This window comes from Micromys minutus (genome assembly GCF_963924665.1).
Source record: "Micromys minutus genome assembly, chromosome: 25".
NCBI lineage: Eukaryota > Metazoa > Chordata > Mammalia > Rodentia > Muridae > Micromys > Micromys minutus.
The window spans coordinates 3,815,860-3,843,618 of NC_137960.1; the positions used below are offsets into that span (position 1 = coordinate 3,815,860).

The 27,759-nt window shown below is 53.8% G+C and overlaps 3 protein-coding genes across 13 annotated transcripts in view; 1 reads left to right on the forward strand and 2 right to left on the reverse strand.

Moving 5' to 3' along the window:
* The first annotated feature begins 338 nt into the window (after positions 1-338).
* HMGA1 (high mobility group AT-hook 1) lies at positions 339-7,310 on the forward strand. 10 transcript variants are annotated; one of them, XM_080938135.1, is made up of 6 exons: positions 339-456; positions 694-812; positions 3,236-3,410; positions 4,600-4,689; positions 5,151-5,197; positions 6,134-7,310. In XM_080938135.1, exons 3-6 carry the CDS (start codon positions 3,276-3,278, stop codon positions 6,732-6,734), a joined length of 873 nt encoding a protein of 290 aa, XP_080794261.1. In that variant the 5' UTR covers positions 339-456; positions 694-812; positions 3,236-3,275; the 3' UTR covers positions 6,735-7,310. The 10 variants fall into 10 exon arrangements, with proteins under 10 accessions (XP_080794261.1, XP_080794262.1, XP_080794254.1 ...); XM_080938136.1 differs by having other exon boundaries at positions 3,236-3,377; XM_080938128.1 differs by having other exon boundaries at positions 3,236-3,377; positions 4,604-4,689; positions 6,134-6,686.
* Positions 7,311-7,472: 162 nt separating this feature from the next.
* SMIM29 (small integral membrane protein 29) lies at positions 7,473-9,394 on the reverse strand. Its single transcript, XM_080938234.1, has 5 exons — positions 9,343-9,394; positions 8,252-8,436; positions 8,070-8,095; positions 7,800-7,905; positions 7,473-7,671 (listed from the first exon to the last, which is right to left on the reverse strand). Exons 2-5 carry the CDS (start codon positions 8,360-8,362, stop codon positions 7,606-7,608), a joined length of 309 nt encoding a protein of 102 aa, XP_080794360.1. The 5' UTR covers positions 8,363-8,436; positions 9,343-9,394; the 3' UTR covers positions 7,473-7,605.
* Positions 9,395-22,779: 13,385 nt separating this feature from the next.
* The window catches only part of NUDT3 (nudix hydrolase 3), a 51,789-nt gene continuing 46,809 nt past the window's right edge, over positions 22,780-27,759 (reverse strand). Inside the window, exons 4-6 of one of the 2 annotated variants that reach the window (XM_080938175.1) lie at positions 26,683-26,767; positions 24,067-24,245; positions 22,780-23,685 (exon numbers count right to left, since the gene is read on the reverse strand). In XM_080938175.1, coding sequence (XP_080794301.1) covers positions 24,079-24,245; positions 26,683-26,767 — 252 coding nt within the window. In that variant the 3' untranslated portion in view covers positions 22,780-23,685; positions 24,067-24,078. The remainder of the gene's footprint in view (positions 23,686-24,066; positions 24,246-26,682; positions 26,768-27,759) is intronic. The other variant, XM_080938176.1, reaches the window with a different exon arrangement.

The following is a 27,759-nucleotide window of genomic DNA, read 5'->3' on the forward strand; positions in this document are numbered from 1 at the left end:
GCGCAGGGCCGCCCAGGGGGACAGGAAAGGGGTGCGTCCGAGGGCACGGGCGTCAGCGCGAGGCCGGAGCTCACGGAGGCCTCTCATAGGTGGGCCCCTGGCACCCCATGGCGACGAAAGGGCCGCGGCCGCCGTCACCGACTCCTCCTCCGCCAGCCCAGCCGGGGACTGTGAGAAACGAGGGCCGTCGGCGCGCGTGCCCGCGTAGGCCGCGCGCGCAGCCTCCTAGGCGCGAACGAGCTACCCTCGCGCGGCAGCGGCTGGCGGGCGGCCGCCCTTTTAAATCCTCGGGCTCATTTGCATGGCCCCGCCCCCGGTGACACGGCTGGTGCGGGCGGGCCCGTCCCCCCTGCCCCTGGGTCGCTCTTTTTAAGCTCCCCTGAGCCGGGGCTGCGCTCTTCTAATTGGGACTCCGAGTCGGTGCTATTTCTGGTGTTGGCGCGGCTCCAAGAAGGCGTGAGTTCGCCGCCGCTCTGGTGGCTTCTTTTTTTTTCCTGTAGGTCTAGAATCTAATCACGTTATTATTTATTGAGGCCGCGCACGGGCCGTGCCCAGCTTCCTGCCCCTCGCCATCCTCCGGGGGAGCGGGATCCGTCCGTGTTCCGTCGCCCCAGCTCGGATGTGACACACATCCCCGGCGGGGGCTCGGGCGGCGCGCACGCAGCGGTCTCAGCGACTCTGCCCTCTCTCCAGGTTTCGGATCCGCATTTGCGACCGGCGGCGGCGGCACAGCCCAGGCCGGTGCCCTGCGCCCAGCCCCGCCGCACCCGGCAGCCCGGAGCGCGCCCCGCCGGCGGCCTGCGGAGCTTGCGGTGAGTGTCCGCGGCGCGCCCGAGGGGCCTGCGGCGCGCGCTGCCCGCTTTATTCCCAGGCCCCGGGCTTGCGCGGGCCGCCGGCAAGGGGAGGCCGCACTGTGCTCGCAGGCGGCGGGGCCCGGGTGGGCGTCCGCGGGGCGCCGCGTCCTCCGGTCCCCAGACCAAGGGTGCCGGGCTCGCGACCGTGGGGTGCGGAGACCCCGGGGAACGGCGCGCGGAGGGGGAGGGGGCGCGCGGCTGCGACGAGCGCCGCTTGTACACCCGGCGGCGCCCGTGCACCTCGCGCTCGGCGAGCCCGGCCTCATGGAGGCGCGTGCGCTGCGCAGCGGCGGGAGGTGGGCGCGCGCCCCCCTCAGCCAGGGAAGTTCTAGAAGTGCGGGGGAGGGGCCCAGCGCCCCCTAGAATTCTCTCTGGCCTCACCTCGGCCTTTCCCAGGATAGTGTTGTGTGTGGACGAGGCCGGATCGCGAGGGCCTGGGTTTCGGGGTTTCACCCACACACACACCTTTGTCCCTGCCCTGCGCCTCTTCAGCCCCCAGGGCCGGGCCTGCCCTCCGCCCCCACAAACTGGTTTCTCTGCTTTGCTGGGTTCTGTTAGAACTAGTTCCCCCCCCCTCCGCCCCCGTTTTGGTTTTCGAAGAGGGAGAAGGGGGTTTTCTTCCTGCGACTCACACCAGGTTTCCTGCCCCCAAGGCGGGCTTGGGTGCCCCTTCTGGCAGGATGTGGGGCCGGGCGCACCCGCGTGGCGGTGCATGTGGTCGGGGTGCGCCGTTTCCCGCGCCTGCAGGGCTTTCGCCCCTCCCCCTCGTCCTAGCTCCCAGAAGCGCCGGCCTACAACTGCCAGGCCGGGACGCTGGCAAAGGCACCCTCACACTGGAGTAGAGGGCGCCAGGGTCTTAACCTGCTTTTCAGTAAACAAAGTGGCGGTCTGTAAGCATTCCACAAGAACCTCCATTTTACCAAGTTGCTGTGTGACCTTGGGCCAGTCTTCTCTGGTCTATTTAAAAAAAATTCTAACAACGAGTCTGCCGGAATGTTATTCCTCTGGTCCTTACTTAAACGTTGAGGAGCCACAGCGTGTGCACCCGTGTGAGGAGACAGGCTAGAGGCCCAAGAGAGCACATCGGGCTTGGACCCCTGAATGTGGCCGGCCTCCGTGATGTTCAGAAACAGGTGGAAGAGATGGGGGTTTCCTTGGGCTCCCTGGACAGGGACTCTAAGCTTAATTCAGTGGGGACACTGGGGAGAGCAGGTGGTTTCAGAGTCCCTAACGGCAAGAATTGGGGAGGCACCAGGTGGCAAAGCAGTGTCTGGGAGACTGGCCAGGATCTCCAGGCAAGCTGGATGTACGCGAGGTCTTTGGGACTGGGGCCGGCTTTCCCCCACGATCCCCCTCTGAAGGGCCTCCAGCAGACCTCGGTGTGAGGTCAGCCCTCATTAGCTGATTAATTTTGATGTTTGGTTTGAAGGAGACCTGTGGTGTAATGTAAGGTTCTAATCAGGGCCTGTAATTAGAGAACAGACCAAGCTGCTAATGATGGAGCTGGCCCAGCCACCCTGCTTAAAGGGGTCTCAAGTCTGAAATATTGTAATAGAATAATTAGCAGAGTCCGCACCATCTGGAGAGTCTCTTGATGCTTGAGAATTAGGAAACCGTTAAATGTTTTAGAAATCAAAATGCTTTCCTGTCAGAACTATCCGGATGCCTTGATCTGGAAAGAGGGCTGGGGGCAGCTTGGGTGATGAGCACTGCCCAGCGTCCACGAGGCCCTAGGATCAATCCCCTGAAAAGGGATAAGTCTGAGCCCCAACGGTGGCAGTGAGGTAGTTCTGCCTGATCCCTGTACCCTCACTGCTGTGTTGGGGCCTCCAGTGTCTCCTGTCTGTCTCAAGGCCTCCTTGACCTCCCCAGAGGAGGGAAATCTCTTAAGTACAGGGCACAGGCTCTCCTTGTGGCACAGTCTGTCTCCCAACACACACACGCACACAGAGTGGTCCTGGACTTCAGGTAAAGGACTACTTGATACTCAGAGTCTTTTACTTGGAAAGATCTGTTGAGAATCTACCCTTTCCTTAAGTTGCTATCAAAGCAAGACTCAGGAACACCCTCTACTCCTTCTTCCACACATTGCCACCCTCCCTAGATCTTGAGGGTGTGGTTCCCTCTGGCACTTGTTCTGGGTCTCAGGCCTGGAGCTGCTGGGTGTCAGGAGTGGGGGCTGGGGCTTTCGTACACAGTGCAGTCACTGGCTACGGGAGGTGGTGAAGAAAGGTCTGAACTTGCCCCAGGTTTACCCCCAGGTTTGTCTGGGACCCTCTAGCCCAGTCTCAGCTGGCTATACCTCGCTGGCGCCAGCCTGGCCCTGTGCTGGGGTGGTGGGAACACCTGTGTAATTGCTGCTTTGTCTCCCTGCATCACAGCCAGACTCACTCTTAGCTGCCCCATACATAGAGAAGGAGAATGAGCGAGTCAGGCTCAAAGTCCAGCCAGACCCTGGCCTCCAAGCAGGAAAAGGATGGGACTGAGAAGCGAGGCCGGGGTAGGCCACGCAAGCAGCCTTCGGTGAGTCCTGGGACGGCGCTGGTAGGGAGTCAGGTGGGTGTCTAAAGCTTTGCTTATGTTTCCTTTCTTGGGTGGGGGGGTTGGGGTTGACTCTTTGCTCATGTCTATCCTTGTGTATGCTCACTGCCCAGAGGTTCAGCTTGGTGTCTAAGGTCATGGTGAAGCCAGCCATGTCTTAACATTTACCTAGAAAAGTGGGAGACAGGTGTGGGGTACAGGCAGGGGGAATCAGAAAGACCATACCCTGTGTTAAAAATAATTTTTAGAAAGTACATTTTTTGCCTTGGTCAGAATGGATCCAACAGACAGCAGCAGGCTTTTACTGGTGTGTAGCTTTTTCATGGTTTTGAACAAATAAGTCAGACTCATTCAGTTGCCCTCGGGGTTTCTATATCCGGTCTGTTTCGGTATTTCCCCTATTTCCTCGTGTCTTTCCCATGTCTGGTGGGAAGGTCTTGGGCCGGGCCGAGTAGATGGTTATTTAATACCACTTACTTAGGCCTGGCTCTGAAAGGCTGCCTAGCAGGATGTTGGCTATGCCACCTACCTGGCTGAGCTCACGGTGGAGCTCTCAGCCTTCTCTCAAGTGAGAAGAGGCTGTTGGTGGCCCTGTGAGGGTGGCAGAGTCTGTTAGCAGGGAAAGCCCTTGCTGTCTGGCATCTGTTGTGGAGAGGGTTTTGGTTTTGGATGAGAGTTTGTGGCTCTATGTATGGCCCAATCTGGCTTCAGGTGCACTCCTGGCTCAGCTTCCTGGGTCCCTGGATTGATTGATTGTGAGCGGGAAGCCTCCGTGCCTGGGAAGAACCACATTTGATTCTGGCCTTGAGAGGGGTTTCCCATGTAAAGACAGGAGGGTAGCAATCATAGCCAGTGCTGGACCACTGCCTTGTGTCAACTTATCTGACACTAGCGTTCCCCACATTGACAGGTGAGACAGGCTACAGCATTGGGCATTTTGCAGAAGATCAAACAAACTATTTAATAAAGTTGGTCAGGACACCCCTAAGGTTTCCCTGCTCTAGTGATGGCTCTCCCAGAGATCTCCAATTTATCTTTGCTCTAAAATCTTTAAGGCTTGGGGGCAGGGGGTTGGTGGTGGGTGCCACGCAAGTTTGGGGTCTCCAGGGTGCGTCTGCTGCATCTTCTACAGACTAGGTTGGGGTGACCTCTTAGGGGCTGGCACAATGTGGTTATTTTCCCTGACTCCCAAATGTCTTTGCAGAAGGAGCCCAGTGAAGTGCCAACTCCGAAGAGACCTCGGGGCCGACCAAAGGGAAGCAAGAATAAGGGCGCCGCCGCCACCAAGACACGGGTGAGGCTCCTCCTATGTGGCGTCCTTCGAGTATGCTGGGTGTCTGTGGGTCTTTGCTAATTGTGGAAAGTGGGGTGCCCAGGACAGTGGGGAATAGCTTTTCAAGTTTGGGAAAAAAGGCAAGGCGGAGGGAGAGAGTAAGGCCTGTGCCAGATCTGGGCTAAGAATGACATGAAAATGAAGCATGTGTGCAGGGAGGGACAGTCACGGTGGCATCAGCCTCAAAAAAGTTTATTTTATTTTTTAACACACGACTCATATCCTCTGAGTCACTTGTGAAGGAGGGAGAGGGTTGTGTTTTGGGTGGGGGGTGCGGGCTGGCCAGTCATCATCAGCTGCACTTGGCTGGACCTGCTCGAGGGGTCCTGAGCCAGCCCTGTCACCTTCATTGTTTGGTATCTCTTGAGTTCTGTTTGGCACTTTGACTTACACTTACTTTTTCTCCCTCAACGCTCAGAAAGCCACTTCAACTCCAGGGAGGAAACCAAGGGGCAGACCCAAGAAACTGGTAGGTGCTCATTGTGTTTGCTGGGTGAAGAATGGGTTAAGGATGCCTTGAAACGGGCATGTTGAGTGTTTGAGCATGTGTGAAACGTATCACACAAGTAAGTTCGGGGTCATATTCCTCTTCAAGAATTCCTTGTCTCCAGAAAATAGTTTCTAATGCCAGTACCCACTGTGGGAGCAGTGCTGTGGGACCTCACTGGGGTTTCAGAAAGTGTCTTGTGCCTATGATCCCCTTCCTAGGACCCTCAGGGAAGATCAGAGTGACCATCTAGATAGGGAACCCTGTCCTGTATGGGCAACCCCTGGGGGCTGCCTCTTGGTGAGGTAGTCCTGCTTCTGAGCTGCCCGAGGCAAGGTCTTTCCTTGAGCTTGAACCCTCCCTTGGTGGAGGGGTTAAGGGGCCCTGCTGGCTTGGCCCCAGGAATGAGTAACAGGAAACTAGTTGTTTTGGAGTTTGCCTGGCACTGTGAGGGCTGTGGGGCCCTGTGGCATCCTAACATTCCCGCTCGGGAAGGAGGGGGGGACATACATCCTTCCCACCCTAGGAAGGGTAAGCTACTGGGCACCCTGAGCCCTCTCGGGGCCAGCCCCACACCTGCCCTGTGCCACCTCACTGCTCTCTAGTTCTTGTCTCTTGTCCTTCTGCCTCTCACTGGAGAGTGAGCCACTTCCTCAGTCCTCAGCAGAGGCCTGGGCCAGGCGCCGGGTCTGCCTGTGTGTGAGCAAGTGTGTATGGTTTTTTTTCCTCCCTTTAAATCCTTCGTTTTTATGAATGAAAGCAGCGTGGAGGTTGCTGAGTCACCCACACACTCAGCCCTGACTCATCCCCCTTCTGCAGAGGAGAGCCTGGGAGGGAGGGAGGGAGGGAAGCAGGGGGGGAAGAGAGGGTGTTGGCTGAGAATGAAGGCCAGTCCTTGAGTTGCTCTACCTCCCACAGGAGAAAGAGGAAGAGGAGGGCATCTCCCAGGAGTCCTCGGAGGAGGAGCAGTGACCACTCACAGTGCCGCCTGCTCCTTAGCCACCAAGGAGCAGTTTTCTCCTGGGACTGGAAGCCCTGCTCCCAGGTCCCTCCCGGCCCCCACTGCACACTTCCGCACCAGGCACCAGCTGCAGGCTCTGCCTCACCCACGGGAGCAGGATTTGGCTCAGTCCCTGTGCCCTCCTCCCCAATACACCTGCCCCCTCCTGACAAGGCTAACTTCCCACTTAGCCGCAGCCCAGCCTGCTGCGCACCTCCCTCAGAGCCATTGCTCTTTGGGCGCTTTGTTTTGCGGGTCCCTCTGCCCAGCTATTCCTGGCTTCCCTGTAGAGGGTCCTGGGAGCATTCCCTGGCCTTAAGGGGCTCCGCCCCATCTCATTCTGACAAGCCCCAATGGCTGACCTGGCAGCAGCAGTGTGGTCAGTGCCAGGAATGCTTAGATCCCAGCATGCCCCCCACCAAAGTGTCACCGGGTGGGTTTCTCAGTCCCTTCTGCCCCACCCTACCGAGATCCTGCACTAGGTTGGCTGAGCCCCTTGGACAACAGGAAGTAGGATAATGTTGGCTCCACCCACTTTGCTGCTCTCACCTGGGCGTTACCACCCATCTCCCTTCCACCTAAGGCAACACCTCCCCCACAGTACTCTAGACTCTTCCTCCAGCAGGGCACTAAGGAGCTAGCCTTGTCCCCTCCCTCCTCCTTTTGCTCCTCCCTGTCCCCCAAGGTTCTGGTTCCATCTTTTCCTCTGTTCACAAACTACCTCTGGACAGTTGTGTTGGTTTTTTTGGTTTTTGTTTTTTTTTTTTTGTTCAATGTTCATTCGTAGACACCCAACATTGCTGCTGCTACCAGCGCCAGATGTTTATCTTCCCGATTTTGCCTGTCTCCCCCCCCACACACACAATACACTAGGGGAGGGGGGCTGGAGTGCAGCAGGCTGGTTACCAACTACTCCACACTAGGGAAGATGGGGCCGCCCCATGGATGCTGCAGCAGAGTGAGGGGGGCCCACTGTGATGGGAAAAGGTTGTAGGACCACCTCCCCTTGGGGGAGGGGTGGCCAGTATTTGTCCCAGCCTGGGGCTTCCCCTCTGGTTTCCTATTTGCAGTTACTTGAATAAAAAAAAATAGCCTTTTCTGGACAGGTCGTAGTGAGGTTCGGTAAGTGCGGTGTGATCTCAGTGAAAGGTGCTGCCCAGACACCTGCTCCGCATTGCAATGGAGTCCACCTCAGGGACGCCGACTTAAAACCACAAAAGTTTTATTTACAAAACATATACAACTGTACATCTGGGCCTGTCACCAAGGGCTGGGGAAAACAAAGCTGCTGCTACTCGGTGCTCAGTAGGCTTGGCTCGGGGCCAGCTGTGGGTGCTCAGAAGAGACCTGTACCTATCTGGGTGGGTGGCAGGCAGCAGGGCCCGGCTGGTCATGTCTTGATGTCCAGCAGGGGCATCCGCTTGTGCTGATAGCTGCTCTGCCAGCCATGAACCACCTGTCAGGAAGAGTAAGGCTGCGTCCTCACTGTTGCCAAGCATTTTGTCAGGAGTACCTGGCTGCTTAAAGCTAAGGAGCAACAGGCCTCCTGTGACATTGTTCTTACCCAGAATGCACTCCACTCACCTTGGGGTCTCCCACGTCAGACAGCAACTCCTGCTCAGCTTCATGAAGTTCCTCTGCTGGGTCATAGCTATACATGGGAAGCAGGTGATGACGAAGCCGGTCCACTCTGGGGAACAGGAGGGTAGGATTGAACCCAGACCCCAACCCTCAACTATCTGGCACTTGAACCCAGTGACTACTCTCCTCCCTCAAACCACAGGTCCCATTGGGCTGGAAAGGAAACTCCGCTAAGGTAGAGAGGGTATAGCACCAAGGAGTTAGGACACTCACCGCTTTTTCTTCTGTACATACATTACCTGTAACAGAGACACGGGACTGTGGAAGCTGGGGGGTGGGGCATGACCCAGTGTGAGGACCCACTTCCACACTCAGTAACAGCCCGAGGTACCATGGCTACCAAGCCAGCCCCACCCAGCAGCCGCCCCAGTAAGTCTGATGTGAGAGCTCCTTACCACAGCCACCACCACCCCGACCAGGGTGATGAGGAAGAAGGGCCCCAACACATAGCCCACCATGGAGTCACTGTTGGCCTGGGGGACATTGGGCACTGTCGTGTTATTCATGACATCAGTAATCAGATGGCTGAGTGACCTGCATGGGCAGTGGTGGCCTCGGGAGGGCGCCTCCCCTGGGCTCCCTGCGAAGGAAGGGAAGTTATCAGCAGGTCTGTGTCCCTCCTCAAGACTGGGAATGGAGATCCATCAGGGGGAAACTTAGAGCCAAACACTGGGATGGCCCCAGGTATTCATAGCTCTGAGCACCAAGGACAGGCCCAGATCCCGGCCAGGCCTGCTTGTTTCCAGCCCAGAGCCTACCTACAAACAAGAGGGTGTGGCCTAGCTCAGATGCCTGGTAGACATTTGCAGGGTGTCAACTGCTTGGGGAAGGTTAGGTGCAGGGGTGCAACTAAATGGAGGGAAAGAATAAGGCCTGCACTGCGGTGAAGGTTAGGATCATGTGAAGGGGTTCTGGTTCCGTTCCCACGCTACGAGCTAGGAGCCGTAGGTTGCATCCTACACCCTTCTTGTCCCTGGTGTAACCCTGCCCTCGGTCCTCAGCATCGGTCTCAGGTACGAATGTGGACACTGTATAGATGGACAGTTAGATGAGGTCGCCTGCCTCTAGTACAGTCCGCCTAAGTCCCTCCCGGCCAGGGCTGACAGGCAGAGGTGGAAGAGGATGGCCCCCATCGGCAGAAAGGAGATCATCCTTGGGCGGCGGCATTGAGATGGCCCAAGTTCCTGTCTCGGACTCTCAGATAGAGGAAGAGTTACGGGCTAAACTGCCCCATGTCCATGGGTCAGTTTTGCCGTACCCAGTCGCGAGCTCCCCGGTCTCAGGCCAAGGAGGCAAGCCAGAACCCGAAAGGTATGAGGCCGCTCTTAGGACGCTGGCCCACCTCGGCAGGCAGATAGTTCCCACGGCGCGGGGGTACTGGGGTACTGTCGAGGAGCCGATGCCTGCATGGGTACCTTGGAACCCCAACACCCCAAGCTGCTCCGTGCGGGCGCGCTGCTGCCCAGCCAACCCGGCCATGCCTTACCTCCCGCCGTGCAGCCCTGACAGCAACACCTTGGGTTGGCTCTGGCCCCGGAAGAGCCTCCGGCGCGTGATCAAAGAACCCGGAGAGAAGGCGGGGCCTTAGCGTCCCAGTCAAGCACACTGGCCAATCCGGAGGCGGGTGGGTGGGCCAGACGGGGGCCTGCAGTGTCCACGGCGCGGCTGCAGGGGGCGACTGAGGGCCGTGCAGCGGGACGATTGAGGGGCGGCGTGCCCTCTGCACACGGGCGGGCAGGGGACCGCAGAATAACGGCGACTGGTCCAGGTCCTCCCTCCTTTCTGTCCCCACGTCTTCAAAGCAGATTGTGGTGAAGCTGAAGTGATGGCGTGGGACAGGAGCCGGGCACATCCTGTGGCCCAAATACTTGCTCCTAGAGGCTCTTTTCCGGTTCGGGGGTTGGAGGTGCGGGCACAGATGGAGCAGAGGGATGTCACTTGCCTGGGTCACAGGCATCTTGGTTAGCTTGTGTCCAAGCTGTCATGGTCTGACCGTTAAAGACTATTAAGTTATTCAGACTGGAGAAATCTGAGTAAGATCACGTTTAGGGGGGAGAGGTGGCTCGGTGGTTAAGAGCACTTCTTACTGAGAACTCAGGTTAGGTTCCCAGCACCTATGAGGTGGCTCACAACCATTTCCAGAGGATGCAGCACCCTCTTCTGTGCCCCGCGGACACTAGGCAAAGCAGGTAATGCAGGCGAGACACACATCAACATGGGATGCAACATTTATTTATTTATCTGTGACAAAGTCTCACTGTGATCATCCCCATCAGTGTAGCTGACTGAACTCACTGTGTAGCTCCGGGCAACCTTGTGCTTGTGTGTGTGAGCCTTCAGCCCAGACATCTTGAATTCCTGATCCTGCCTTCAGGTCCTCTCCTAAATGCTGGGATTCCAGGCTTCTAGAATGGTAGCCAAGCATTCTCCCTCCTGCCATTTCTCCTCCTCTCTCATCCCTTCCTCCTCACCTCCACCCAGCTCGCCTTCCAGAGTGTTGGGGTTAAAGGTCTATGCCATCATCACACCAGCAGGACAAGGACCTATATTCACAGCAAGAAACTTAAACTTCTCTGAATGGGTATTAATAGTTTATGTATATTTACCGACAGTCCTGTACTAGGCCTCTTCTTCCCCTGCCTGGGTTGAAAGCCATCAAAGAAGGCAGCAGTACTGAAGCAAAGCCTCCCTCATCAGTCAGATGGTAATGAGGACAAGGGACAGCCAAGGGACTCTTCACAAGCTCTTCCTCAGACAGCACCACCTGACTGGGGGTAGGACCAGGGAGTGGGAAAGCCCTTGTATTTACCCTCGAGACTGTTGCTGCTTAACTTTCTTTAGTGCAGACTTCCGTTTCCACCTCCTGAGTTCTGGGTCAGCTGTGCTCCACAAGTGCCCGCCTACAGCTCTTCGTCCAGATGTCTGGGAGGCTAGTCCGTGTATTCAAAGGGCCGGGTCTCTGGGCCCACCTCATACCTAGAACAGAAACCCTGATAGGCTACGAAGGGCAGGGGGGCAGCCTGAGGCCCCAGCAGTGTGCCGGCCAGCATCTTGGAAAGGATGTGGAACGTGGTGGGTGCTGTGTCTCTCTCTCCCTGCATGGCTCTGTGCTGATAGCTGCTCTGAGGCTGCAATTATAACTTTAAGTCTGTTTTTTGTTTGTTTGTTTCTGTTAAGGCTTCTATTGCTGTGATGAAACATCACAGCCCAGGAGCAAACGGGGGAGGAGAGGGTTTGTCGTCTCTTTTCACAGCGATGTCTGTCTTCAGAGAAAGTCAAGACAGGAACCCAAATGGGGCAGGAAAACTGAGGCATCGGTCATGGAGGGGTGCTGCTTATTGGCTTTCTCAGCCTAATTTTTTATAGCATCCAGGATCACCAGCATAGGGATGGCCCCACCCACAGTGGGCAGGGCCCTCCCCTAGCAATCACTAATTTTAAAAAATGCCCAAAAGGCTTGCCTACAGCCTGATCTTACAGAGTCATCTCGATTGAGGACCCTTCCTCTCAGATGACTTTAGCTCGTCTCAAGTTGGCACAGAACTAACACTGGCACAGTGTGTGTGTGTTGCGCAGGGTCAAAACAGAGCCATAGGCATGTGTTAGGTTCCTCCCGCCTGTGACCTGCCCCTGAAGGGCACCTCAGGCCCACTCCTTTTGCCTGTCTCCTTACCCAGGCTACCTTCGCTGTTGGGGTTGGTGTGACCACCCTGAAGGTCCTCTTTTCTCTGTGCTTTTGTACAGTACTTGCCAAATAAACCAGAAACTAAGATGGCTGGGCTGTTTCCAGGTGACATAACAATAAAGCCAGCAAGGTACAGGCCCAGGAAGCCAAAGTCGGTCAGGACGGGGTATCGTTCATATAGGCCTTGGTGGCCAGTGCTGAAGCTCCGTGCATGGAAGGTACTTGCTTAGGATGTGGAAGGTCCTGTGTTCCATCCCCAGCAGCCCTGGGAAAAACCCTTAAAAATACCCGGAGGAGCCTGGTGTGGTGGTACACGTATTAAATCTGTAGCTTTCAGGAGGCAGAGCTCTGGATTTGAGGCTAGCTGGGTCTACATAGCGTTCTAGGGCAGCCAGGAATATAGAGAAAGACCCTGTATCAAATAAATAAACAGAACAAAAAACAGTAGGCATTGTAAAAAGACAGGACAAGAAACCAGCTCATAATAAAAATGATCGTTAGCTGGAAACTGCCCAGAGCTGACATGGGGTGTATCACACATTAGAACCAGTTCATGTTTGAGAGGCCAAGTAATTCAGACGTCTTGAGACAGGTTCCAGTCTACAGTGCGGCTGTGTGTGTGGGTGCCCAAGAGGCATCGCACCACCTCTTCCAGCACAAGTTATTCCTGCTGTTGTTAGAGGCACAGTTTCTCTGTGTAGCCCTTGTTCCAGAGACCAGGCTGGCCTTGAACTCCGAGATCTGCCTGCCTACAAGCATGAGGCACCACTGCCTGGTGCAAAAATGTTCTAGTAATAATAAACCAGCCCGGCCTTTGATCCCAGCACTCAGAAAGCAGAGGAAGGATGGGTCTCTGAGTTCGAGGACGGCTTAGCCGATGCAGCTGGTCCCAGGACAGCTAGGGCTATACAGAAAGATCCCGATTTCAAAAAGAAAAAGAGGCACTGGAGAGATGGCTCAGCAGTTAAGAGCACTGACTGCTCTTCCAGAGGTCCTGAGTTCAATTCCCAGCATCCACATGGTGGCTCACAGCCATCTGTAATGGGATCTGATAACCTCTTCTGGTGTGTCTGAAGACAGCTACAGTGTACTCACATACATGAAGTAAATAAATCCTTCAAAGAAAAATAAATCTCCGGTCCCCATGCTTGTGCAGACAGCACATGAGTAGCTGAAACCATCTCTCCACTCCCCTTTCAGAAAGTATTTATTGTTATAATTTGTAATAGATTTGTACCAGGGTCTTTTTGTGTAGCTCAGGCTGCGTTTGCATTGATACTCTCGTGTCTCAGCTTCCCAAGTACTTCCCAAGTACTGCCACTACATGCTTGCTACACCATGCCTCGCTAGCTTTCTTTGTTGTTTTTGGCTTTTTTTTTTTTTTTTAAATTAAGATTAGGATTGCATATAGCCCAGGCTAGCCTCAAATTCATTATGTCGGTAAAGATGGGCCTCCTGGCTCCCTCCGAGTGAATTCCCAGAGTTGCTTTCATAGCTGGCTTCTCTGAATGCCCCTCCATGCTACCATTAGTTGTTTTAGGGTTGGGGGCTCTAATCTCCAATAGTACAAAAGCCCCTGAGCATATTGCAGCCCCGTGGGAAACCGGAGGGTCTGGGCAAAGTGTTGGGTTCAGGTCCCCAACCCCAGTCTGGAGTAAAGGCTCAGGGAGTTAGTTACTGCACATGCGCTACAACAGTCGCTGGCCCTGGAGCTTTCGGAAGTGGGGCATGGCCTTTGTTCCGATCTGTTTCTGCTCATCCAGTCATCCACGCGGTCCCAAGTTCTACCCGCGCCCCTGGGCTTGTGGCCATGTTGCCCCAGTTCCTCCAGCTAAGGAGGCTGCAAGTCTGTCTTGTGTCCCAGCGCCCAACCCCCGCTCTACTCTGCCACCCTCTTACTCCAGGTTTTCTCCCTTCTTTCATGGCCCCCAGGGCTGCTTGCTTGCACCAAGGTGCTTGGAAAGTGTGCGCACTGCCTGTCTGTCTGCCTGCCTCTGTATTAGGGTGACTGCGAGTGGTTAGGGTGACTGCTCCTGGACACAAATTCCATTTACTGTGTCTGCATGATGCCCTTTGGCTCTGTTCTCCAGCCTGAATTTCCCAGGAACCTGCTTTCTCAACACTGGGCTACGGAGAGACTCTGCTGTCTGAAAGCATCTTCAGAATGGGGGCGTGTCCAAGGGGACACAGTCCAGTTCAGAGGCAGAGATGGGAGAGCCTCCCTAAAGTGGGGCACTGAACACGTCAACAGGATGCACTGTGGTGGCGCCTAATGCGCTTGAAGAAATGCAAGTTCCAGGACCCAGGAATGGCAAGGCAGCAGTCGGTCACTGTAAGAAAACCAACACAGCCTAGACCAAGGTGTTTCCTCAGCCAGGGTTACCTCATCCTCATAAACCCTCAGGTGTTTCCTCCTTTGGGAAGGACCCACCTCATCCGAGCCTTTTCCGCCAATGCTGAACATTAAACCCAGGTCCTTGCATGTCCTCGGCAAGTTTCCTGCCAACCTACATGCCCTCCTGGACTGAAACTATGCAGACGAGCCTGGCTCAGAGAAGCGCTTGCCCTTGCCTCCCGAGTGCTGGGAGTAAAGGCACGTATGTTATAACACCTGGCTTAAAATTTGTATTTTCTGTGTGTGTGCGCACCATACTGCATGTGTGGTCAGAGGACAACTCTTAGTAACTGGCTCTCTCCTTCTAGTATGTGGGTCCTAGGGACCAAACTCAGGTCATCAGGTTTGGTGGCACAAGCCATATCACAGGCCCTTCGCTGCTTGTTTATTTATTTAACTATCCACTAAGTTATCTACCTATATGTCTGTCTGTCTGTTTTAAGACAGTCTAAGTATTCCTGGCTACATTCCTGTAACTCATATGTAGACCAGGCTGGCCTCAAAGTCACAGCTGACCCTGCCTTCTGAGTGCTGGGATTAAAGGTGTATTCCCAGGTGCTTTTTTATTTTTGAGACAAGTTGCACAGGCAGGTCTTGAAGTCACTCTGTAGTCTGGGCTACCCTCAAACCTTCAATCGTTGTACCCTGGCTTCCCGGGTCTTGTTTGACAGCATTTGATGGTTTGTGGCGTTACTGCCTCTGTCGGCTGTATTATTAGTGAGCTGAGCACAGTCCTGCCCAGAATGCAGTCCCGTCTTGCTCTGGACATGGACACAATCAACCTAAAGACAGGGATAGCTGCTTTTTCTGTCTCAGATGTGGGTGTGTGTGTGCACACACATATGCACACACGCCCCTGTTCACGTACTTAGCTGTTTAAGACATAAGGGTCAAGAAACAGCAAATCTGCAAGGTGTCGGGGACAAACAAGCTCCAAGAATCACCCTCAAGGGGTGACTCTTTCCTATTTTCTCTAAGTCTCCAGGTTTCCAGACCCTTCCAAAATACTGCCACCTGCTTGGGCTTTTATTGTTAATCTTTGGGGGAGACTTCCTAACCACACCATCACTCCGACCCTGGCTCTGGTGCTACACATGTCGATTATGAACACAGTAACTGGGGCTGGCAAATCACAGGGCCCATCAACCGCAGAGCTGCACCAGGTCTGCCTCAGGGCAAGGATGCAGGGGAGGAGAGGAGAATCGCCATGACTGGGGGTGGGGGTGGGGAGGCTACAGAGGTAAGATCATCCCAAATGCAGGTATAAAGGAAAAGCCCCCCCCCCACGCCCCCAAAGGCTTCCCAGAAGCTTGGGGCAGCATAGAAGGTAACAGAGTAGCGAAGTTAAAAGTAGATTCAGATGGTGTTGAGCCAGGAATGCCAGGTAAAGTAGCATAGCTGAGGGAGGATTAGAACCACCCAGCTTGTGAGTAGCCAAGGCGTTTCAAAAATAAACCAATGTGTGTCTTTCATTTGGGCCGGGTGGCTGGAATCACCACCCACATTTAGCACACTGCTGGTATTCAGGACACTGACTGGAAGCTCAGGGGCTGCATCCTCACATTCTGGTTCTGGCAAGACAGTGATGAGAAAACTAACTCTTCAGACCCCAAGTCAGCCTGCGCCAGAAAGGTGTGGCTTGTGACCAGCTGTTCTCAGCACAGTGACCAGATCTCCAGGGATGGCAGCCACACCTGGACAGGGGTGAGCAGGGCTGGCTGTCATGCAGACCGAGCACAGGGGCTGCCAGGAAGGCAGAACCTGCTCTCGGTGTCAGCACTTATCCTGCTTTCTTCGGGGTGACATCTTCCCCAAACCCAGGTCAAAACTTCTGGGGGCCTTTTGATATCTTTTTTCTAGATACAAATCCCAGTCTGCAGGAAGACACCCTTACACTGTAACTTACCCCGAGAATTACCTCAACCACTGATATGACAGGAGAGTTAGTAGGATGTGGGTCAGAGCAAGTCTTTTGCTTCTTAAAGATTTATTTATTTTATGAGTTCACTGTAGCTGTCTTCAGACAAAGCAGAAGAGTTTGTGAGCCACCATGTTGTTGCTGGGATTTGAACTCAGGACCTCTGGAAGAGCAGTCAGTGCTCTTAACCACTGGGCCATCTCTCCAGCCCCGGAGAAAGAACACCCGAGTTACAACTACAGGACAGTTGTAACTCACCCCTCTGATGAGCTGGTTCGTCCCTGATAGGGATTCGAACCTGTAATCCCAGATGAAGAAGCTTAAGCAAGAGGATCATGAGTTCAAGGCCAGTCCTAGTTACCTGAGATTCTGTTGCAAAACCAAAGAGGAGCAGGCACTGGGGGATGGCTGTCATTTGAAGGAACAAGGAAGAGCACATGGGGAGAAAGGAAAGAGAATGACGTGATAATAATCTCAAAAATAAAGAACAAGGCGGGCTGTAATGGGAGACCCCAGCACTGACCTCGGGCCTCCACAGACAGGAGGGGGACATCGTAAGCATACAGGCTCCGCGCTCAGGAGCAGGGTGTCTGACCTGTCGGCAGCCACTCCACAGTAAAGTCAGTCAGCACTCTTTCAGGGACAACCACCCTTCTGCCACAAAACAGTGGCAGCTACACCAGCGCGGTGACCTGGACTGACCTCCATCACCCAGATGGCGCCAGCACCCGAGAGGCACACACATTTGTCTCTCTGCACAAGGTCCTCCAGACTCTGTCCTGAAAGCCTCTCTTCCACTCACCGGGCCAGGAAAGCAGACCAGTCAGTGTTAAGGGACGGGTGTTTATCTGGTCATGTCTTCAGGGGCGGCTGCTACATGATCCTCTGGTTCAGGAGCATACCTTGTGCATGAAGTCACTATTCTCCTGCATGGGCGTTCTTCTGTGTCTTTCTGGTGTGTGTGTTTCTAGAAACAAACCTCATTATACTGTTTTTCATTAAACTAAAAATGTTCTTCAAGATCAGTATGGTTGTCTGCCTTATAAACCTGAAATTAGGGAGACCGAAACAGGAGGATCTACTTTTGGGTTTGGGGTCAGAATGGTCTACACAGTGAATGAAGCTCTCATCTTAAAAGGCAAACAGTGAAGCCCCTGTTTCCATGATGGGGCCAAGGGACAGAGCTTGCTGAATGCTGCCCCACCCTCAACACCAGCCTATTTTGTCGCCTTCTGCCTTCAGGTCCTGCCTTCCCTTCCTCTTTACTCCACCCCACGCCCACCCAGAGGACAGCCAGCTGTGCCAAGCCCCATTGGGCTGGCTGGCTGGGACTGGCCCATCCTTAGCACAGGGTGGTCTACCCCTTGTTTTCCATGCCTTCAACAATGCAGACAGGGGTTAAAACAGGCCCTGACTGCCCCCGCACTCTGTTACCTGTTTCAGTTCTCTGAATGGCAAATCCTGAGACTTTCATGGGACCATCTCTGATCAGCAAGGGGGCAATGGGGGTGACAGGGAGGATGAGTGTATCAGAATCACTGATTGTCAGGCATGGGACCCAGTGGACAGAGGCGGGGGCTGGCTGCTCACGCCTGAATGACTTGGCAGTTGCTCCCAGAAACCAAAGACAAGGTAGATGCTGAAGGACCCATGTGCAGCTTTCCCTCCCAGGAGAACAATAAATAACGTTTTTAACAGGACTCAGGAAGCCACTGGGAAGAAGAGAGCAGGCCTCGGCAGACATATATCAAAGATTGAGTGTTTGATTTTATTGGTTGGCACCAGCTTACCATTCAGAGTTCCAAGGTCCTCCCCACATGGCTGGAGCCAGCTCAGGGGAGGAAGCCGGGAAGCATGGGGCTAGGGCGTCACTCACAAGGGTGAGCATTGTTTTGTACAGAGGGGGCTGTAGGGGGTGGGGGTGGGGATGCTACCCAAGTGCTGAAGTGCTCTGTGAGACTCCTCCTAGCCTGCTGTAAAGGGGGGAGGGATGGCTCTTGCAATTGCAGAACTCTTCTCTGCCCCCCACCCCAGCCCAGGGGAGAGGCATGGAAGAACCTGAGGGTATTTCATGGAGAAAGGCAAAGGGAAAAACCCATCTTCCTTCTGCTTTCTCAGGACAGGATTCCATTTCTCCCAGTGCCCAGGAGAACTGCCAAGGCCTCCCCAGCAGGGTTCTAAGGACACCGGGAAGGGGGCCAGGCTGGACTGATGGCAAGAGCAAGCAAGAGGAAATGCTGGACTTTCCAAGAGGTGCCAGGCAAGGCTGTTGGGAAAATGGAAACCACGGTTATGTCCCACTGCCTGTGAAGCTCTGAAACCCAGAGCCCATTTAGCTGTGATTCCACACTCTGCCCTTGTGCTGAGGGCCAGGGGCACCGAGCGAGACCCAGAGCCACCTCTCCTTCTCTGAGGCCACTTGCTAGAATGTCCTACCCAGCTAACTGCATTACTTGTGTGCTTCCTGTATCCGCTGTGTCCCCTATGAAGCCCTGGAGTACCCAGCCTGATTTTCAGTCTCAGCTCTGTAGACTAGACCAAATGACCATTTACCCCTAGATAAAAGGTCTAAGGGGCAGGAAAGATAAATATGACGGCTACTTGGGTCCCTGAGTCCCGGCGACTGTAACCTTGCTCTTTCTTTCTTTCTTTTTTAAAAGATTTATTTTATTTATATTAGCATACTGTTGCTGTCTTCAGATACACCAGAAGAGGCATCAGATCCCATTACACATGGTTGTGAGCCACCATGTGGTTGCTGGGATTTGAACTCAGGACCTCTGGAAGGGCAATCAGTGCTCCTAACCACTGAGCCATCTCTCCAGTCCCACTGTAACCTTTCTGACGTAACTCGGGCCCTCAGACCCCATTCCCACAGAGTTCTACATGGGATGAAGGCAAGATCTCCTAGCCAGGCGCAGCCAGACCCCAGATGCTCCTGCCCGGCCACAGCAAGGCAGGTGGGGCCCTTGGCTTCCATCTCAGCCTGCAGCTGACTCAGGAGGGTGTGCTGCGCAGTGTGGCACTGCAGGTGACAACATTAATTGGCTTGGTCTGTTGTAAAGGAGACAGCCTGTGGAACAGCTCTGTGAGGAGCACTGTCTGAGTTCTCCTGTTTTTAGGGCCAGAACACTCACAGCTGCTCGTAATCAAAGAAAAGGTTGTGTTTAAAAGTAAAATTGTAGCCCAGATGGCTCCCAGTTGGGTGAATGCTTAAAGGAAGTCAGGAGGGCTTGAGGGCCTCAGAAGCTGCTGAGATGGAAGCCAAGTGCCCCACCTGCAGTCAACTTCTGTCCTAAAGCCGTAAAGTGACACAGGAGTCTGCACCTGGACACTCCAAATGATAGGGTTCTCACTAAAGGGCCCCTGAAGCCAGAGGAAACAGGCCCCACCCTGGAAAGCAGACACAAGAACCTTTGAAAGAGCCAAGTGGCTTCCCTGATCCTCCTGGACCGACGGAGTGCTCTGTCTGCCCTGCCCCCCTTCGTCAAGGACCGTTCTGGGGCAGTATTGTCAGCCACAGCTCATTCCCCTTTTTCTTAAAGAATAAAATATTCCTTTAGGTTTTCTTCCCCTTCAATTCTAAATCTTATCTCAACCAGGACATGCCTAGAGTATACTCCAAATATCGTGAAATCAGCAAACTGCAACAAAACCCACACCGCTTAGCTGAGTGTGGTGGCACAGGCCTTTCACCCTGGCACTCTGGAGGTCCAGACAACTACTCTGTGGGTTCAAAACCATCCTGCTTTACATAGTGAGTTCCAGAACAAGCAGGGCTAGCTACGTAGAGATCGTATCTCACCACAGCACACCACAGCACACCACACCAAACCACACCACAGCACATCACACAGCACACCACAGCACACCACACCACACCACAGCACACCACACCACAGCACACCAACAGCACACCACAGCACACCACAGCACATCACACCACAGCACAGCAAACCACACCACAGCACATCACACAGCACAGCACACCACACCACACCACAGCACACCACAGCACAGCACATCACACAGCACAGCACACCACACCACAGCACACCACACCACACCACAGCACAGCACACCACAGCACAGCACAGCACAGCACACCACACCACAGCACAGCACACCACAGCACACCACACCACAGCACACCACAGCACACCACAGCACACCACAGCACACCACAGCACAGCACACCACAGCACATCACACAGCACAGCACACCACAGCACAGCACAGCACAGCACAGCACAGCACACCACAGCACAGCACACCACACCACAGCACATCACACAGCACAGCACAGCACACCACAGCACAGCACAGCACATCACACAGCACACCACAGCACAGCACAGCACACCACACCACAGCACATCACACAGCACAGCACAGCACATCACACAGCACACCACAGCACAGCACAGCACACCACAGCACAGCACACCACACAGCACACCACAGCACAGCACACCACACCACAGCACACCACAGCACAGCACACCACACCACAGCACATCACACAGCACAGCACAGCACATCACACAGCACAGCACAGCACACCACAGAACAGCACAGCACATCACACAGCACACCACAGCACAGCACAGCACACCACAGCACAGCACACCACAGCACAGCACACCACACAGCACACCACAGCACAGCACACCACAGCACACCACAGCACACCACAGCACAGCACACCACAGCACACCACAGCACAGCACACCACAGCACACCACAGCACAGCACACCACACCACAGCACACCACAGCACACCACACCACAGCACACCACACCACAGCACAGCACACCACAGCACAGCACAGCACAGCACAGCACACCACAGCACAGCACACCACAGCACAGCACACCACACCACAGCACACCACAGCACAGCACAGCACAGCACACCACAGCACAGCACAGCACACCACAGCACACCACAGCACAGTGCTTCCTCAGGCCTTTAAATGAAAACCAGATTCTATCGCAGGTGTGGACCAGAAGGACAGAATGCTACACACACAGCAGGATGCACAGGGGCAAGGCCATCTTCGTGCTGCAGAACCAGCCTCTGGTGAGAAAGGGGCAGGATAGAGGGGCGGCTGTAGGCGTCCCCTGTGAACTGGCTTCTCAGCAGTAAGCCCAGAGGCCCTTAAGGCCAACTCCTGATCCACACCCAGAGTATCTGTCACTAAGAACCTGGCTATGCCGCTATGCAGCTACTACTGACCCACCCCCAGGGGAAGTGACTCACCCTGCCCCCTGCAGATGCAGGAAGCAAGACCACCAGCAGGCCTCTCTCTGTCTGCATGTGCTCTGCCACACAAGGCTAGGCTGGGAGTCCTCTGTGCCAACTCTAGGCTTTCAGCGACCTCTTGGACAGCCAGGCTCTCACAGGTCTCGTCCAACTGAGGGCTCAGGGCTTGTGTTTTAGTGGCTGCAGTTTCTGGGACATTACTACAGAGAACCTAACATGGCTGATTCACACTCTTTCTTGTCCTGTCTCCCTCTTTTAAAGACTATGGCACCCAGGCTACCATTAAATGGCAGCAATCCTCCTGTCTCAGTCTACCAAATGTGGAGATTATAAGCATTACTCTAGGATTAAACTATGCCTGGCTTCTTCCTTGTTCTCCAATCACACATGCACACAATGAACTCCTGTTTCAAAAAGATCACATAACTTCACTGCAATTTCTCCAATGTCTATAATCACACAAACAAAATAAGTAAACTTTTTTTTTTTTAATTTAAAAACATTCTATGCTATCTTTTCCTACCCAGAGTATGGTGGACTCTCATGGGTATTTCTGCAATGACAGAGTCTAGGATATGCCCAAGGGAACCAGCTTCCACCAGGCTGGGGAGAAGCATGGGAAAATCGGCAGGGACTCAATGTCCATGACAGAGTCTGGACTCTGGCGAGTTTTATTTTCTTACTTTCTTCACTGTGTTCAAGACCGTGGCTCTAACTAATCTATCACAAAAGAACTCCAACTATGCCAGCAACAGCCGCCAGCATGCTAACCGTGCCAGGGAGGAAAAATACCGACCCCACTCCTCAGGGCACAGGGAAACCAATGACAAACTCTGGAACCATTCAGAACTGGCTTCTGTTAGCTGAACTTGGTGGTCCAATCTCTGCTGCTAACTGCTGTAACAGGCCACCAAGGCCTCTGCAGGGGACTGAACCAGTGATGCCAACAACATTCAACACTGGTTTAACTTGGGCAGTCAGGTACACCCACGGCAGTGTGAGAGGGCAGCCGGCAGCTCACAGTTCAGTTTCCCAGCACGGCACCGCTAGGCTGCATGGCTGAGGAGAGCTGACCCAGGAGATCGAGGTTTGGGGTTAAATTTCCTGGGTGCCTGTGGACAGAACTTCAGGACGCTCTAGGCCAGGCAACAAGAAACAGAGCTTTTGTCCACAAGCAAACGTGTCTCTGAACTCAAATCTCCTGGTAAAGTCTCTACTTACTTCTGCCCTGAGGTCTGAGAGTTTCCTGAGATACCCCTGCAGCCGTCCCACACACGCCCCTGCAGCCCTCACACACACACACACACACACACACACACACACACACACACACACACACACACTGAGTTGAAATCTGTGTTTGAGGGCTGGAGATATGGCTCAGCGGTTAAGAGCACTGACGGCTCTTCCAGAGGTCCCGAGTTCAATTCCCAGCTCACAACTGTCTGCAATTCCAAAATTTGACGCCCTCACACATACACACACGCAGGCAAAACACCAATGCACATGAAATAAAAATAAACAATTAATTAATTAAAAAAGAGATCTGTGTTTCAATAGAAAATACAAATTAGTCTGCCAGTGATATCATAAAGAGTTGTTGACGGTGTGCATCAGCACATATATTCTTTAAGTGGAACAAAGAGCAAAAAGTTTTTCAAAGTTTGAGTATTTATTAGTTTTTAAATAAAGAGAAGTACTATTTTAATTTCACATCTTGGCTACGTTTCAACATAGGCAACGCCACAAGTCCCGAGCTTCCACACTAAGCCAGACTCAGCTCCCCTTCTGCCCTCCTAGCTCAAGGCCCTTTCCAAGACCTTCACTTCCCAACCAAACACCACAACTGGCAGGTGAGTTGAGCACAAAACCTCCATAAAATACCGGCTGGAGCCTGCAACAAGCCAGAGGGTCACCAGTGGGCCCTGTCACACCGGGTGGGAAGAAAGCTGATGTTCGGAGCATGCTCTCGGTGCAACTCTTGGCACATTCGTGCTCACACCTTTCCCCCATGCGTTTCCCAGGACCTGGGTGGGGACAGGGCTATGCGGGATGGCTGCAGAGCATGGGGCCACATCCAGGTCAGTGTGGTGTAAGGGTGAGCGAGGCCATGTCAGCAGGACAGATGGGGCGCCTGAGGGTCCAGTGTCTGAGACCGTGAAGGCGTCCAGTTTAAGCCTATTGTGAGCACACCGGGCAGAGTTCCTTGTTTATCACTGTTTTCCAGGCTCGGCAACAGAAAAGAACGCAGGTTCCCTCTGTTTTCCTTGGCATGGGAATGGCCTAGAGAAGGCAGGGTCCCAGGAGTGAGAGGACTTGGCTAGGCTCGACATGGCTGGGAAGAGAGGAAGGGGAAGCTCACCTAGTTACTAGCATTAAACAAACGTGAAGTGTGAGGGGCTTCAAACCAGAAATACCTGGGGGGAAAAAAGGAAAAAAAAAAAAAACAAAAAAAAAAAAACCCCAAAACTTTGAAAAGCCGACTGGTTAAGAGCCCTTTCTAAGCTGCTTATTTACAGTCAGTGTAGAACAGTGGGTGGGGCGTCCTGAGGGGGCGTGGCCAACCTGCGGGACAACAGCACATTACAGGACAGATTTTTAGAAACTTTCATCTCACATGGGTGTTTTTTAATGGAAAAACAAAAGTCAGATAAAATATCTGGCCAGGCTGGGATGAGACAAATGGGAACGCTTCAGAACCCGAGGAGGAGGTGCAGGGAGCAGGGAGGAGCGGGCATGCAGGGAAGTGCTCGTGAGTTACACCCAGCCCCACCCTCAGGAAAGGAGTCCCCACCATGCCACACCCACCCACCTCAAGCCACAGCCCACAGCAGCACCTCAGTGCCCTCCCCACTGCCCGCCATATCTGGGTAGAAGAGGAGGCCATGAGGGGAGGGGTGGTGAGGAGAGCCACGCTCAGTCTGCTTTCCACTCTCCAGCTCTTACACAAGTCTGCAGTCATCTGATGCCTGACCCGGAGCTGGAGTAGGTGGTGGGCATCACAGGGGTGCCATTGTTGGCGGAGTAGCCTTGCCTTAGCGTCTCAAAGTAGGAAGCCTGCACGGGCTTGTGGCACTGCAGCACCTGTATGGCGTCTTCTACTTTAAACCACTCTCTCTTCCTTCCTGTGGAGGCAGAGGGAGAGGTGAGCAGAGGCTGGGGCAGCCAGCACAGTTCTGAGGGAGGCAGGCTTCATGGCAGTGGTGCCTGTGATCCCAGGACTCTGGAGGATCCGGAAGTGAAGGCCATCCTTGGTCACTACACGGGAACACAAGGCCAGCCTGGGCTACATGACAGCCTACCTCCATCTGTCCCAAACAAGGACTCTCAGTACTTTTCCTTCCTTACAAAAGAGAAGGCAGCCCCCACAGGATTACAGAGCCCTGTCAGCCACACCTCCAAGTTGGGGCCACCGTCCTCTCTTCCCACAGACATCCCCGATGAGGTGACTTTTATCTGTTTAAGAGAAGAGAGGCGGGCTGACTGCGAGCGTCCCAGAGGTTCCGGTATTTGCTGTGGACCCTGGCGAGCCGAGTTCAAGCTGACACCAGGTAAAACTCGAGAGAGCCAATCACTCCAGAGCAGCTTTCTGAGTTCATGTACAAGTTGTGGGTGGGGGTATTGCACACACATCATGCACACACAGCACACACACTAATTTAGAAAAAAAGACAATATAAAACAAAACACCAGGCAACTTAACCTTTGATTAAAATTAATGTTTGTTCTATTTTTTGAGACAGTCTATGTAGCCCTGGATGTCTGGAATGTGCTCTGTAGACCAGGCTGGGCTTGAACTCACAGAGATCCTCCTGCCTCTACCCCGAGTGCTGGGACTAAAGGTGTGTGCTCCCAAACTTGTTTTCCTTGTGCAAACTCTTTCTGGCTCTGCTTCAAGCTAGAGCGGCAGAAGAGGCCAGAGCTCAGGGGGGTAGACACTGGTCTCAGGTGGGAGGTCTGGGCTTCCCTCCACAACACAGAGCCAGCACGGCAGCCGGGAGTCAGGCTGTGAATGAAGTTGGTGTGATGGACCCAGACCTCCGGCTCCAAGAGCTGGGGAGCCTTGGGCAAGTTATGGACTCCTTGGCGTTCCATTTTCTTCACATACAAGATGGATAATAAGTAGGACTTGGGGATGAAGGGAGGCTCAGTGGATCTGGCCACCCTTCCAGGGCATCTCTGGTTCTGTGGGCATTAAGCATGTATGTGGTACACAGACACACGGGAGCACAACAGTCATATACATGAAATGGGGAATAACTGACCTAATAGCTCCGTCCCAAGCCATGCATTAGGGCATACTGCTGGCCTTTAACCATTTTCTGTCAGGAACATTAACAACTACAATCTCAGCAATTAGAAATAATGGTATATTTCTTCATTCACATCTCTCTCCATGCATGTCAACATACAGACAGGTTGCATGAAGAAGGAACCTGGGCTTTTTGTTTGGTGGGGAAATCACCAAGCTCAATTCTCAGCAACTAAGAAAAGACCCTTAATCCTGCTGTTGCCTTTAGCCCCAGGAGCATGCAGCGTGTGAGGTCCCCGGAGTTCTGCTGCCTCACTGTGTCCCAGAGCGGCACAGGCAGCCCTGTCTACAGCACCAGCACAAGGAGAAGCCCGGGACAGCTCCTCATCAGCAGCACTTCACCATTCACCACAGACAACAGCGCTCACTGCCCTACTTCCCGTCAGTGCCAACTGTCCCTTGTTTCCTCAGACAGGGCACCTGCTCTGTAGCCCTAGCCACTTCCCACACTGCCGCACACAGCACCATGAAGGAGGCTAACATCTCAAAGACCTTCATTCGCTGGTGATTTACATTTAAGACCCATGTTTTCACTGACACAGGTATGGGATGCTGTGTGGATGGTGCGTGCTTACCTTCAGCACTTTGAGGTTCAGCAGGTCAGGAGCGAGGGCCCTCCCCTCCGGGCTACGTACTAACAAGCAATGCCACCTTAAAAACTTGTGGTGGGGCTGGAGAGATGGCTCACCTTTTCAGAGCACTGACTGCTCTTCCAGAGGTCCTGAGTTCAGTTTCCAGCATCTGAACGGCAGCTCACAGCTGCCTGTAACCCAGCTCCAGGGGACTGGAAGCCCGCACACAGCCACATACAGGCAAAGCAACAATGTATATGAAATTAAGAAAGCAAACCAACCTGGGTATGGCTCCTGGCAGACTGAGTGACAAGGCTATAAAATGCACCCATCTTGGTCTCTTGTTCAACCCCTGCACACTTGACTGATGTTTTGAACATTTTTAGGGTGCTGGGGACAGAACCCAGGCCTGGCAGGATCTAATGAAGCCTGCGCCTCTCCACACTAGCCCAGCTGTGAGAATGTGAAGTAGGACACAGACTGCAGCCTGCTCTCACCTTCGGTCCCAATGGCCAGAGTAGCCCATCCTGGCAGAGGCCGAGGCCGGGGTTGGTATCTGCTGAGGAGGGATAGCAGCACAGCCCTTTAGGGAAGGGACATGTTTCCACTTGAAGCTAAGGTCAGCTTCAGGCATGTGCGCCATGGTCCTCAGCACTGTGCTCAGGCCTTGCGACTTACCGATGTTCACCGAGTCCTCCCAGTCCTCCAGCACCTCTGTGACGATGAGCACGTACACATACGTCCTGTGCTTCCTCTCCTGGTTCTGAAGCACACAAGGAACAGAGAGGTGCTCCTTAGTGGCTGAGACACTTAAAGCTCCCCTTCCTACACACGGTCCACAAAGCCGGGACACAGGATGCCCTCTGCCCTCTGCTCCTGCTCTTCTGTCCAAGGAGAGCTCCACCAGAACAGAGGGCATTCTTTGGACAGTTTTTTTCTTTTTAGTTTGTTATTTTTTTGGGGGGTGTGTGTGTCCAATCTTCTTCTGCAGCAGGAGTGAGCCACCAGACATGAGTACTGAGACTTAAACTCGGGTCCTCTGGAAAAACAGCAAATGCTTTTATTGATTGACTGGCTGATTGATTGATTGATTGGAGACAGGGTCTCACTATATAGCCTTGGCTGTCCTGGAAATTGCTATGTGGACCGGGCTGCCCTTGAACTCATGGAGATCCTTCTACCTCTGTCTCCCAGGGGGCACCAGGATTAAAGGTGTGTGTGCCACGCCCAGCACTCGTCAACAAATGAACCATCTGGGAGCTGTGACTTGGGACAAGGGAACTTGCAGACTGTGGGTGTGTGGGGCTAATGAGCTGAGAGAGGCCTGCATCCTCTCTCCCAACCGACCTGCTCCTCACCATTCCCATTTCTTCCTGAAACCTCCTTCACATCCAGTCCACTGCCTCCTCTCTTCTTCCCTTCTCACTTGGACGAGCAGGAGGGATGAACGGTAGGAAGGTGCGAGCAATACACTGTACACGCCTGGGGCCTGGGCCTGTACCACTAGGGAGGTGGAGGCACGCAGATCTGGGACTCAAGCTAGACTACCTGGTGAGCTCAGGTCAGTGAGAGGCCCTGTCTCAAAGTACCATCTACTTTGTGGTCCTAAGGAATGACATCAAGTTGTTCTCATGTCTCCAGACACGTACACACAGGCACGCACCCAAACACAAACCAGTAATGAGAAAGCACAGAATGCTAGTCTGCCATGCTGCTTGTCCCGACGTTCAGTGAGACCCGAGGCCCCTTTCAAGG